At 43.6% G+C, this 13,843-nt stretch overlaps 1 protein-coding gene across 3 annotated transcripts in view; it reads left to right on the top strand.

Annotated features, from left to right (window-relative positions):
• The window catches only part of SDK1 (sidekick cell adhesion molecule 1), a 518,084-nt gene that overhangs the window by 164,074 nt on the left and 340,167 nt on the right, over nt 1–13,843 (top strand). For all 3 annotated transcript variants that reach the window (XM_077758767.1, XM_077758766.1, XM_077758768.1), the window contains one exon: nt 5,120–5,253. In XM_077758767.1, the coding sequence (XP_077614893.1) occupies nt 5,120–5,253 (134 nt within the window). The remainder of the gene's footprint in view (nt 1–5,119; nt 5,254–13,843) is intronic.

Below are 13,843 nucleotides of genomic sequence, written 5' to 3'. Positions count from 1 at the left end.
AGATTCTTTTGAATGTCCCCTAGAACTCCCCCTTTGGGCCCACAACCACTCTTAACGGAAAGTTAATAAAGTGTTTCCTATTATTTCCTGTAGTTTGTAAAAACGCAGAATCTAGGAGGGCCCAGATGGCTCAGTCGGTTAAATGTCTGACTCTTATTTCAGCTCAGGTCATGACCTCACTGTTTGTGAGTTTGAGTCCTGCATCCAGCTCTGTGCTCACGGTGCAGAGCCTGCTTGGGATTCTCTGTCTCCCTCTCTCTCTGCCCCTCCCCTGCTTTCTCTCTCTCAAAGCTACCTCAACATTTTTTAATTAAGTTAAATTTAAAAAAATGAACACTGAAATCTGAGCTCCCTGAGATGTGGGCGCTGTGCACTTGCTGCAGGTCCCTAGCTCCTCCACTCTGAGTTAGGCTTGGGGTCTATAGTCTCACTAAGTAGTGAACACAGTTCCTTGCTTCTCTTCCCATGGCAGCCCAGGTGAACACCTGTCATTCCATTCGTGCCTGGCCTCAGGCAGCTTTTATCAACCACCAAGGGGCGCTTCTGTCATTAATGTGTCCCTGCCACATGTTGGAAAGTAGGTGTCCTGTATGGCATCCAGAATGTGGCGTCCCTGGATGTTGGCAAGTGTGGCAAGAAGCTCACTTGTAGATGTGCCCGCGGGCTGGCACCCCATCCCCAACCCACACGTCAACTGTATAAGCCCTTGGGTCTGGGCGCCCAGGGGCATTTTCCCTCGTTGGGGATTTTGATCAGTGCTGATGGTCAGAGACCCCAAGGAACAATCTGAGGTTTTAACTTCCCCCAAATCGAGAATTCTTAGTTTGCCTACGGCCTCAAGACAGTATTGGGAGAATCCAGTGCAGAGTCAAAAGCACAAGGAACATGCCCTCGCTTCTGAGCCATAGCACGTCCTCCTTAGTGAAGCCCCACGAGGAAGGACACCAGTAGCAAGTGACCCTTGAACTTGTCCTCATGAATCCAGCACTCTGGTTTCCCAAGCTGTAGTGCATTTTACCCACACTTGCCTACATTTTTAAATATGTGTATTATTTTCTTTATTACTATCCCATAGAATTAGAAATTAGAATTATAAGATTTCATTTTGAAATGTCGAATTAAAATGGGGAAGACTAAGGAAATAATTTTATGTAAAACCCTATATACCTTTATTTTAATAAAGTTAAAATAAAGGAAAAATCTCTCTGGCTTAATGCTATGATTTTCCTGTAAAGTCAATGTAAGTTTTAAATTAGTACTTCGGAATTATGTGATAAAAAAACCCAAGTAGCCCATATTATGGGCAGAGTATTAAATGCATGCCTTTGCGTTCATTTTGAAAGTTGTTCTTCTATAACTAAAGTGATTTATTCTGGAAAAATTGGAAAAATATTTTAAAACACAGAAATCAAAAGAAAACAAGTTAAACTCTTACCACTCAGAGTGAACTAGTAACATTTTATGCCATGAGGATGCACTCTTCTCTTTTTGAACTCTAAATGGATGCTACTGCACAGGCGGTATCCAGATTCACCTGACTTCAGGGAACAGAAACCCTAACTTAAACAAGTTTAAATGTGAATGAAGTACCTCATTTCATAACATAGGAAGCCCAGAGACAGGATGGGCTGCAGGATGTGGTTCATTGCCTTGGAAGAAGTCAAGGTGAAAGACCCAGGTACTTTTTTTTTGGTCTCTCTCCTGCCGTCAACGTCCGTCAGCATCACACACAGGTTGTTCCCTTCATGGTCATCCTATTGCCATCCAGACGACATGCTTCCTTGCTCACATCTAATGAAGGGAGAAGAACCCTGATGCCCAACCCTGGAAATCCTGCCCTTCCATCTGGTGAGAGGGACATAGAGCCAGCTGCCACAGGACAGTGACAGTCATCACATACATGCCCAAGCCACCTGGTTCAAGTCTGGTCTTCTGTGTCAGTCACTAGCAAGAGGGATTGGATTACGATGATTGGTCTAGCGCGGCTGGGGTCAGCTTTCCAAACCGCTTTGCTACTCTAAAATGGCGGAGATGTGGAACAGACGTTGGAAGTCAACCCCCACATCAGTAACCAGACCTTGTTGCAGAATAGTTTATAGATACATGTGAGAGCCATGTTGAAGGATCAATAGTTTATGGACACATAGGACAGTCATGTTGAAGGATCGCTTGGCATACTTCCTCATCACTGCCTTCAGGTTGTTGTCTAATTTGCTCTGACGCTCAAAATTCTGTCCCTTCTCCTACTCTTGTGTACATACTGCCTTTCCTCCACATTGCAAGGGTGGCTGCTGGCAGCCCAGGATGGCGCATTTCCTGCCTGGCCTCCAGCAGGGGTGAGAGCTCTCCCCTAAGCAAGCTCCTCCCCTTCATCCAAGGGGCAGCTTGGGCCCCGGGCCAGCTCCTCATCGTCTTGGGTGTGGCACTGATACCTGTACTGGCCTCTGATGACCAAAATCCGCACCTGGTGCTGAGAATGGGCCGACTTGCCCGCATGCGTGGTACCCAGATGGGTGTGGGCTCAGCACAATCAAGGTCTGTTGGAGAAGAAGAATGAATGTGTGGTACCTGCTCCACTGTCTTTAAAAATTGCTCTTTTCAGGGGCACCTGGGTGGCTCAGTTAAGCATCTAACCTTGACTCAGGTGGTGATCTCACGGTTCATGGGTTCAGGCCCCATGTCAGGCTCTGTGCTGACAGCAGAGCCTGGAGCCTGCTTTGAATTCCATGTCTCCCTCTCTCTCTTGTCCCTCCCACGCTCGCTAGCTCTCTCTCAAAAATAAACAAACATTTAAAAAAATAAAAATAAATTCTTTTTGTAACCATTATAACAATTATCTGAATTATCCGAAATTAAGATAAGTGCCTTTAGATGGCTTAATTTTCTTTAAAAAAAAATCAGTTTCTTCATTAAACATGCCCTGTTCAGAAAGAGTTGGAGAGAGAGAAAGAATAAAGTCCTCATTAATCTAATGTTCTCCAAAGCTTTGGCATTTTTGTGGTGTCTTTTTTGGCATGGACAAGTTTTTCTTCATAAGTTTTGACTTAAAATAGTCTAGAAATTAAAAACTAGAAGAAAAAAATGGCTTAAAGATACAAATTATAATAAATGTAAACTTTAATAGTTTTATTCTTTATGCACTTTTTTATTTTTAATAATCTTGAGACAGTGTCATAAATAGTATAGAGAATTAATAGTCATTTTTGGAGAATAATTCTGAGAAATAATAGGCATATTTGAAATTACTATGGCAGAAATCAGATGTTAAGGAAAAAAGTTATGACATATTCAGTTTTTCAAGTTATACTATTAATGTGTAACTCCAGTTGTAATAAATATTCATATTTAATTTTAGGTGCTGGTGTGACACACACTAAAATAAAATGGAACAATTTCTGTGTTTCTATAAAGGAATCTATAAAGGAGTCATAAATAATTATAGTGAAGCTTCTTTGAGGTATTTATATGGGAGTAAAAATTGAAAATTTGTTAATAGGGAAATTTTTGTGAGAAAGAAAATGAGTTAGTCATAGAGACCTGAAGCTGCAATATATCCTATGAGAACCCTGAATAAGCAGTAACTTCTTAAGATAATCTTATATAGTGGATAAAAGTCGAGAGTTTTTGAAAAAAGCTTTCTAGAATGTGGCAGGAAGAAAAAGATGATTATTATAGTAAAATTCCCCATGAAATATCACCCAGTTCCTATGGTGTTTTATGTTACCAGAGCCGAGATCTTACCTGGAGTCGGAAGGGCTACAACTGTCTAGGATTTAAAATGAACAAATAGGGATGCCTGGGTGGCTCAGGTAATTGAGCATCTGACTCTTGGTTTTGGCTCAGGTGATGATCCCGGGGTCACGGGATCAAGCCCCATGTTGAACTTCACACTGCGTGTAGTGTGTAGTCTACCTCTCTGCCCTGCTAGCATGCTCTCTCAAACAAACAAATAAATAAAAATGTAAAATAAAATGAACAAATGAACTTATTCCCTGAAGAATAACACCTTGCATGCAGCCGTGTGATTCTCTCTAGGTCCCAAACTGCTCCCGGCGTTTGGAAATAAGAGTAAGGGTAAATGACAATTTGGGGCTCAGGATATGTCTTCCTCTCCATGTGAGTCCACCTTTTGTATTTTCTGTTTTTTTACCAGATTCTACAAATGATAGCAAGAGCAGAGGACACTAGGAAAACTTACTGTAATTAAAAGCTGCTTGGATTTATGGAAGTTGTGTCTTTGTTATTTTTCTTTCTCTTCTTTTAAATTGTCCAGTGAGTCCGTGTGGGATCTGGTTGGCAGAGCGTCGGTCCACACGTGGGAAGACTGTGTTCTCACTCTGGTGTTGTTGTTACCTGGCTACGTCACCTTGAACAAATAACTTAACCTGTCTCTACCTCAGTGTCCTCATTTCTAAAGAGAGAGTGGCAGGTCAAATGTGTCTCCTAGGTTCCTTCCTGCAGCAGAATTGGGCTATATGGCAAGGTCTCAGTGATGGTGGGCAAGGCTGTCTGCACCTGTGGAACGGGGTGGGGAGGGGGCCATGGCCCAGATGAAGGACCAGCAGCCCTGGCGTCAGTGGTTATGGGAGGATCCACTTGAAAGGGCCAGCGCTGTGCCCACTGGCAACTGTTCTTCTACCCACTCGTTGAGAAATAGAAGTACAGAGCCTCTACTGAGGTTGCCTGGGAGGTGGGGGAAATCACAGTGAATTCATTTGCCCCTCAGTCCAGGTTTTGGGTGTGTTCCGTCTGAGAGGTGTGTGACTGTGTGTGGTCACACAGCCCTGCCTGAAAGAGAAAGACCAGCCCTCCTGGGATTTCTCGAACTTGTCACAGGTTCCCAGGGAAGCTCAGAGTTTTTACCAAATGCTGGATATGTAAGTTCCTCACAACCAAGGGCCAGAAGGGATGCCGAGGACCCAAACCCTCCCCACAGGAGTGTGAATATGGGCCAGAGGAGGCTTAGCCGCCACTGTGTATTTGGCCTGTGGATGTTTTTGTCCTTCTGGATCTTTTCAAAACCCCAGACATGCCTTTCTCGATGGCCTGGTAAACTAATTTGCCTTACAAACAAGAAGTCCTATGGAGTGGTTCTGATGCTGTCTCTTGTCTGACACAGAGCCATCACGCTGGAAAATCAACTGGTTATCCTCGCAGCGACTGCGGGTGATTCCAGGGCTTACTACGCGCAGGCCGTCAATGAGCGCAACGGAGAGAGCAAGACTAGCCCACTCATTCACCTGAGCGTAGCAGGTGAGTTCTGAGACTCTGCACCCTCATTCTGAAAGCAATAAGCCTTGATTTAATTCATAAATTTCTCATGGGGCATTTTGCAATAAATCTTCTCCCTCTAGGATGGTGGCTGTAGCTTAATATTGATCCACTGTCAATAGTTGCTTTCTTTGAGGCAGTGTGCGTCAAATGTGAGCACAGCCAATGCTGCTGACTGCAATATCATATGTGTTTGGGGCTTAAAAAATAGTTCTTAACGTGTGTCGCTTTTAACAACAACAAATCTTGATTTTTAAGGAATTATATCAGTGAACCTTTCCTGAGACTAGATTAGGCATGGATTATGTTAATTTAAAATAAAATCCTTGAGAAAACATACATATTGTGTTAAAATTAGCCATGTTTCTTAATCATAATCAGCTGACCATTTTTTCTACCTGATTTAACAGAATTGTGAAGCAAATACATGCAAATTTCCATTATACTTTCAGTTTATTTAAGGAAATGTTAGTTTGAGGAAACTTAGTTTAAACATTTGGCCTTTGAAAGAAGTCTCTAAGAATTCTCCCAGAGTTGATTGCGGGAGAAGGGGCAAATGACCAGAAGCAAAAACTCTGGCCTGAAAGATTAAAATGCACATCTCCCAGGACTCATCACCAGGTGTTTGCAGCATGGGACGAAATGCAGGGATTGCATGTTGAGAAAATACAGGTGGAAAATGGTTACAGATTTCAAAATCCCGTGATCGCATCAGATAAGGGTGAGGTAAACGACTTGGTCCATATTTTAGTAGATGTCATCTTTTTGAGAAACATCTTGGAGAAACGGCTTTCCCCTCAGGTGGTTTGAAAAGTTGTGTTTCATTCACGGGTTGGGATTGTGGTGTTTGCTGCTCGTGCTCTGTGAGGGATACGATTGCATGAAGCTGAGTGGGACCGGCCGAGCGAATGTTTGTAGCACACATGGGGTAGGAGACCCCAGGGTTACCTGGGTGGGCTTTCACACACCCTCACGTTCTTGGGAAGTGCTCCTGAGCGGCCATTATTCTGCCATCAACCCTTTCATCCCTGGGAATTGAAGCCTGATGTCCAGACGGTAGACTGGGCACAGCCTGGACTGTCTCCATGGCCTTTTGAAGGCTTTGGAGGGTTCTGTGCATTGGCCAGGTGTGGGTCACAACATACAGGCCAGGAAGGCACTGCTGCTTAAAGGACCATAGAGAAAGTAAATGTGACTGATCACAGTGTTTTTTCAATATGATAATAAAGAATGGAAATCACATTATCAAATAGATTGATTGCTTAGTGATTTCCAAGTTTTACAATTACAGCCATTTGTTCTATTTAGACAATTGATTTATCACTCAGTTGTGATATACCTACCAGGATAATAATTTGTCAAACTGGTAAAATTCTAGGTCAGAAACAAGGAACTTGTCCTCAGTCTGTTGGAAGAGGAGGAAAAACTTCCACAGATATTCTGGTTAACACGGATGCTAACATCACAGAGTCATGAAATAGTCTAAAGCCATAGTGCCCTACATGCCTATTATAGAAAGGCCAGTAGGAAATAAAACTCATACAGTGACTTTGCAAGTTGCTCCACAAATGGATACCGTAGCGTTAGGTAATTGGAATATGTAAATGCTTTTTCAGTAATTTCAGTTTCTCCTCCAACCAAGAAGTGTTTTGGGAGCAGCTCATAACTATTAAAATTAACTGCCTTGCATTTTGCTCCTTGTATATCTTTATCTTTTCATTGGCACCAGGTAAAATGTGTAGAAGGCAGGTTATAAAGAGGTTGATGATACGGATGGACTTGTTTTAAATCTCAGGAGAAAAGCTACACACTGTTTCCTTATATAGTCCTTGCTTCTTATTGGGACCAAGTAAAATGTGAGAAATAGGAAGGTGGAGGAACCGGCCTTATTTTGATTCTTAAGATAACATTCTGTTGACATACTGGATTTAGCTGAAAGTTAACTGGCACTCAGCTATGCATGTTCTCGCTAAAAATCCTATTTTGAAACCTCTAAAGATCAGCAATACTGATAAGTCTGCAGAAAGTCCCAGAACTGTATGTTTAAATGTTGCTTCCGTCCAGAATGCAGTGAATGTTGAAAGCATCGGAAACTGCGGTTCGGGGCTCCTTGTGGCACTGGGGAGGCAGCTTGAGAATGAGGCATCCTCAAGAGTGTCCACTCCCGTGGCGAGATGCAGTGTGCTCTGCACCCTTACGCATCTTCTTTTCCTTTTTTTTTTTTTTTTTCCTGATGGAGGCTTTGTAAAAATGCCAAACAAGATAGATGAAATCTTCTAAAAACTTGCCAGCCAGAATTTCTGAAGAATCAAAAGATGTTATAGCCAATTATCATTTAACAACGATAAATTTTTCTTCGGCCTCAAGAGAGTGAAATAAGGAACGATTGTATAGTGCATATGATTGAAGTGGAAGGAGTAGCTGGAGATTAAGTTCCTGGTGGAAATTGTACTGTAATTAATTTGAAATTGGAGAGTGCCAGGTGGCCCCACCTCTTGTTTCCCATCATAATGGTAAGCCGTCCCTCCCGAAGGTCAGGACAGCCTAGTGTCCAGGCGGAATAGCACCCAGGGGCCGGCCTAGCCTCTGAACATCGAAGTGAGTGCTGCCCTGACACCCAGCTGGTGGCTGTGGGGGGGTGGGGGAGAATGAGGTATCTTCCCAAACACCCGTGTACTTGAGAGTTCACAGCATCACCCCCCCTTTACAGTTGCCATATGTTTTGCCTACACGTGAAGCTTATGGGAAGCAAAAGATAAAGAGGATTTAGATAAAAATAAATAAATGTTTAAAAAGGCATGATAATTAGAAGGGAATTGCGGTCCCGTAATGGTGCCGCCTGCTGTTTTGTCCATGGTTAGTCGCTGGTGTTCTCATCTCTTCACATTTCTCCCCCTTTGTATGGCTCAGAGGATAAATTGCGGCCTGTCCTGCACAGATATTTCCTGTCCAGAAGGCCATCTCTGAACTGTCCATCCTCCTCCCCCGTGAAAGCTTGCTGCCATCTCAGGGGTGGATTCACTTTGAAGTTGCAGTGTGACGGGAAGCCAGCAGATGTTAAGGACATAGGTGGGACTGTTGAAGCATCCTGCATGAATTTTTCATAGCCAGCTCCCGCAGCTCAGGTGCGCGCCAGAAAAAGAATGGGCTGAACTCACCCGAGAGTAGATGTTTCTATTCTGAGGTCAGACCCAGGCAAGCTTTATAAACCTGTCAACCTGCTTTTGGTTTTTGCTTTGAACATTTTACATTGAGTTAACTTTTGTGGATCACATCTTCTGAACTGAATGAATATGGGAATAAGAGCTTCTTCTTAAAATCAGAGGAAAGGGGAGAGTCAGGAGATGAGAGGGGTTCCGCACAATGATCAATCCATCATCGTGCGAGTGCCACCTGCTCACCCTGACACATCAGCATTCTGACCCGCCACACAGGACGCCCGGCGTAATGAGGGTGTTTCCCGGGGAGGAGGCCAGGGCGAGAAAGACACGGCTGGCCGCCTCCTCCCCGCGTTGTCAACTCTCGTTTCAGTGCCTCCTCTTCAGACGACATCCTCCGATAGCGTATCGTTTCAGCTGATCCTCCTTCTGGCTGACAGACCCCTGCTTTTCATTCCGAAGACCACTTAACATTCCTTTGTCCTCTATAATGCTAATTTGACTGCAGACTTCATATATGCTTAGCAGTTGAGACTGGATTCCTGAGAAAAATGTCCAGGAGCAGTTGTCTGAGAGAGCTGCCCTGTAAAACATGGCTTTTGTGTGCCCAGATAAGATTGTTATCTTATTTTCTTTGCGCCTTAAAAATCAGGGAGAGAGGGGGCAAGGCATGGGCCTGTCAAGTGCATTCTGACATGGGTCGGATTCCCAAAGCAATAGAAGCAGCCTGAAACACCACTGGAAGCCTGTCTAGACACAGTGTCCGTCCCCCAGATGATCCATTTAGAACCCTGCTCCAGCTTTACACATTGTATGGAACTTTACTGCCAGAATTTCGAAAAACATAAATAGCAAGTGTCGTGTACTTTACAGTAGAGTGATGAGTTAATCATTTTGAATGTATTGAACCTTCTAAGTGGGCTGTGTAATGAAGCATAAGGCATGCTCTGGCCTGGCATCCCAGAGCTAGTCGGGAGCGGAACTGAGTGCAGGCTGTGGTCTCTGAAGCATGTCTGTAGGTGCCCCATCAGGAAGTAAGCCTTGAGCCTTCACCTCTAACATGTGCACATTCAGTTACTTAGAAATTATAAGCATATAACTATCATACAAAAAAAGATAAAGATGAAGTAAGTGGTATCTTTAGTATCTTGCTAGTCATGAACATCTTATTAATCTTAAAAATAAAACAAGTAGTCATTTTACCATGATTCATGGTGATGAGTTCATGGTGATGACAGTCCCTGATTGGCTGAGTTGTGGTTGTGGTTGATTTCGTACAGGACATGCATTACGTATCTTTCCCTGTTGAGTCCTGTAGTTGAGGATTCTTTCTTGTTGGCTGTTCTTCTCTTGGGTCTATAATGGACAGTTCTCTCTGGAAGAGATGTCAGGTGGTAGGCTTCCCTCTCCAGCCTCTGCTTCTAGCCTCCGAGCCTACTTCCGTGAGGTCCCCCTTCATTAATTTGCAGATTCATTCCCTCTTTAGTTCCTGTCCTCACACACTTTGTGAGTGGAAATCCCTATTTTACGCGGTCTTCCTGATGTTTCCTTTTTTGGACAAATTCTTGCGGCCTCTGTATAAGAAGTATGTATCTGGCATCATTACTGACGAAGAGCTGCATGGACAGCGCAAGCGACCATGCTGCCATTTGTCGTTCTTGTCTGTGCTCTCCCTGGAGTAACTCAGATCTGTGCTTCTGGCCTGCTTGTGTCTGGTTACCTGTTCTGTGCCAGTTTTTAGTTAAAACCAAATACAGCCGGCCCATGAAGAACACAGGTTTGAACTGCACACTTATATGCATGTTTTCTTTCCTGACAAACACAGTACAGCTCGGTAAATGTCCTTTCTCTTCCTTATGAGTTTCTTGATGACATTTTTTTCTCTAATTTATTTTATTATAAGAATACAACATATAAAACTTACAACCAAAATGTTATGTTAATCAAGTGTTATATTATCAGCAACAGTAGGCTATTCATAGCTAAGTGGGGGGGGGGGGTCAAAAGTTCTACACAGATTTTCAAATGCGGAGGTGTCAGCAACCCAACCCCCAGGTTGTTCAACGGTCCACTCCACAGAGATATGTCTGTCTAGGCAAAGGTGAAACCACAGTCCATCGGCAAGTTCTGAGAGCAAACAGATATATGAGGGCTTCCTGTCCACATCCTTGAAAATGAACATCTTTAGTTCTCCCCGTGAGAGAACGTGCATTACAGTGTTTGATGTGGGGCCATCCCACGAACACCCCTGATGTGCGTCATAAGTGGCATTAGCAAAGATTAGTTTTCTTCTTATGGCTTTGGTTTAAAGACATAGATTAGCGGCGCCTGGGTGACTCAGTCACTTAAGCATATAACTCTTGATTCTAGCCCATGTCTTGATCTCAGGGTCGTGAGTTCAAGCCCTGTGTTCAAGCCCTTACTTAAAAAAAAAAAAAAATGCCTTTTCTAATGCTTTGTTTCTCAACCCCAGGGGCATGTTTATTTGGATTAGTGACAGGCTTAGGATGAAGTACAACTGATGATTCTCAATTTAGCTTAAAAACAAAAACAAATACAAAAAGACAACAATAAAAAAGACCAAAGATGATGATGGCAACATTGAGGCCCCAGCCAATAAGACAAAACATTTCTGTTACCTACCTGCTCTCATCTATCTTCTTTTCCCATGCTGCCTTTCTTTCCTCCTTATGGCTGATGTTATCCTAATCTTACTGTTGCTAAGTCTTAGGGAATCAGGTTAAACCATAAATTGTAATTTGCCCTAAACTTTTGAATGAATTTGAGATAACCCAGTATCCCTAGGCTCCAAAAGCAGCCATCTTCAAACTTGGCTCTGTCGACCGCTCAGGGCACACATACATTTCCGGGGTAAGCAGGCACGCATAATCCTTGTGGGATCTATTTCCAGGTCGCTCTTCCTAAAACCAGATCTGCCTGAGCGAGCCTGACTGTCAGGGAGCGGTCTTCCTTCCACAGTTGCCTCTCTTACTGGGCACAAATCACACTCATCTTTAAATCTTTAAAACAGGTATTATGTGGGGGGTGTGAATATCCAGGTGCCAAACAAAGGGATAATTCTAAACGTCAGTGTCAGGATTGAGAAAGAGAAGGACTCTCATAAATCGTTTTATAAATTAGGTGTTTCAATTTCTTGCTGTCTGCAAAATGAGGCAGGACCCAAACGCAGTGTCAGTTGACTTCTCGTTATAAATAATTTTTGAAGATTGCAGATACCAGTGTAGCATCTGCTGGTAGGAGAGCAAGACGTTTCTGGCCTCTTTGGAGTTTGGGGGTGGTATGACCAATGCTAGTCAATGAAATGTGAGTGGAATGAAGCATGTTACTTCCAGGCCGGGGATCTAAGAGTCAGCAAGTCACCTTCACACTCTCTCTGCCCTATGGCCAGGCCACTTTTGGAGATGGTGGAGCTCCAGGCTGGAAGCTGTCCAGATACCTGAATCACTGCATGGGAGGAGCAGCCCTAGCGAGTCCCCACAGTGGAAAGAGGCCTTACAGAGTGGGGAGTATACCTCTGTGTGCCACACACAGAGACTCTGGGCTTTATTTGTTATTGGAACAAAAAGCAGTCTTACCCTAACTAATAAATGACCATGTGGAACTCAGAAGGGGCTAAAAGAATCGAGAGAGACCCCTGTAACCAAATTCCTTCCATCTCCATCTGCTTTTCTACATGAACATAATTTCTCAGGACTTGTATATATGGAAAGGAAGACCGATTAGAATCAGGGTAAATGGCTTTCCGGTTCAGGACAGATACATTTTCAGTGATTTTTTTTTTTTAATGCATAATATCCATCAAAATCGGTTATACATTTGTTTTGATTAATTTAGTACAAATAATAATTGTAAGAGTAACTCAGTCCACAAGAACTTTTTTTTTTTAGCCCCAGAGCCATATGGTTTCTGGGAAATTTTAATTTATATGCATATTTTATCAGATGCTATGATAAGGTGATCAATAAAATACTTGGAATCATTAAATGTAATAAATTAAGATAAAATTCTGTGGGAGGTATATAATGAAAATACAGGTTCAAGAAGGAAAAAAGGAATGAGATCAGGTTTCTGGCTACTAACATTTAAAGCCTGTTGTGTTTTTTTCAAACGGGTGACAATGTGCACCAGATCCTTAGGCCCACTCTATCAAATACCTAGATTCCTTTAGACACGCGTAAAAGAGGCCACAGACTTCTATTTTATTAAAATACACTAACATATCCAAAATTAAAATACATGTGGAATTCTGTTCTCTGTAGTCCTTCAAATTTGTGTTGAGAAACATTAGATGTTCACTTTAGCTGTGGAACAACCCAGTTTTGCAAAATTCTTCTGGGTGATATAGGAGCAGAAACTGTTCTGAGCTACAGGCAGCTCTGATGATAATTTATAAATAAGTGTGCTGGTAAGTGATTCCCCAAGGGAGGGTCAGACGCAGGGCCCTAATGAGCCCTGAGCTCCAGGTAGGTGTGTCACAGACATCTTCCCTTTTGAACCCCACCACAGCCTGTGAGCCCATGATCAACACCATTTCTGAGCTGGGGTGCCAGGGCCCTAAGAAGTTGGGTCATCGAGCAAGAGTAGGGAGTGGGGGATTATGGACTCAGTAGAAAGTTTCTTTGAGCCCCCAACACCTAGGCTTTTCTGTAAAAATAGGACAGCATGCGTTTTGGACAATGGCTGTGCTTTGGTGGCCATCTCGTGTCCAAGCCAGAGGAGAAGGCAGAGCTCAGGGGAAGCAGCCTCCTGTTGTCCTGGACATTGTGTTAAGAGCTTCTCCACACTCAGACCTCAGAGGAGCTTGGTTTTCTTTTCAAAAGGAAGGTCTGTTTTGAGGACAGAACCCTTCCCCATAAATATTGAGTCCCGTGTACCGTTCATGCACCTGCAGCTCGGAGGCTGGCACCCATTTGCAGCCAACATGGTACACTTGGGTGGCTGTGAGTGAGACACAGTTTTGTGGAGGGGTGTGGCGGGAGAGGAGATAGTTTGCACTCCGTGACTGATCAGCATGGTGGTGACTCGGTCACAACAGCAGCAGGGTGTGTTGTCACCCATCGTGCATTAGATACCACGTGGGCCGTCCAGCAAGATGTGGTCTGTCCCGGTGATGCGCATGGCCATCCTCATCTTCCCAGCCATCACTGGTGGCCTGCCTGGGCAGACTCGGCCCCGGGAGCAAGCTGTAGTGGGGGGTGGGGAGCGCAGCGCCAGCCAGTTTCATTCAGTAGACAGAGCATCAGTATTCATTTGCATTCTCCCAACATGGGCTGATTATCCACGGGCACAAACTGTCATCTAATAGCAACTTGTGTAATCAGATCTTCAATCTCTCCCAAAGCCCACCTTTCATGGTTTTCAAAACTACCCCTCCTCCTGTCCCCTTGTGAAAT

This window comes from Crocuta crocuta, unplaced genomic scaffold, assembly GCF_008692635.1.
Source record: "Crocuta crocuta isolate KB4526 unplaced genomic scaffold, BGI_CrCroc_1.0 scaffold273, whole genome shotgun sequence".
Classification (NCBI taxonomy): domain Eukaryota; kingdom Metazoa; phylum Chordata; class Mammalia; order Carnivora; family Hyaenidae; genus Crocuta; species Crocuta crocuta.
The sequence above is the reverse complement of the archived record's forward strand: the minus strand, read 5'-3'. Positions and strand labels throughout refer to the sequence as shown.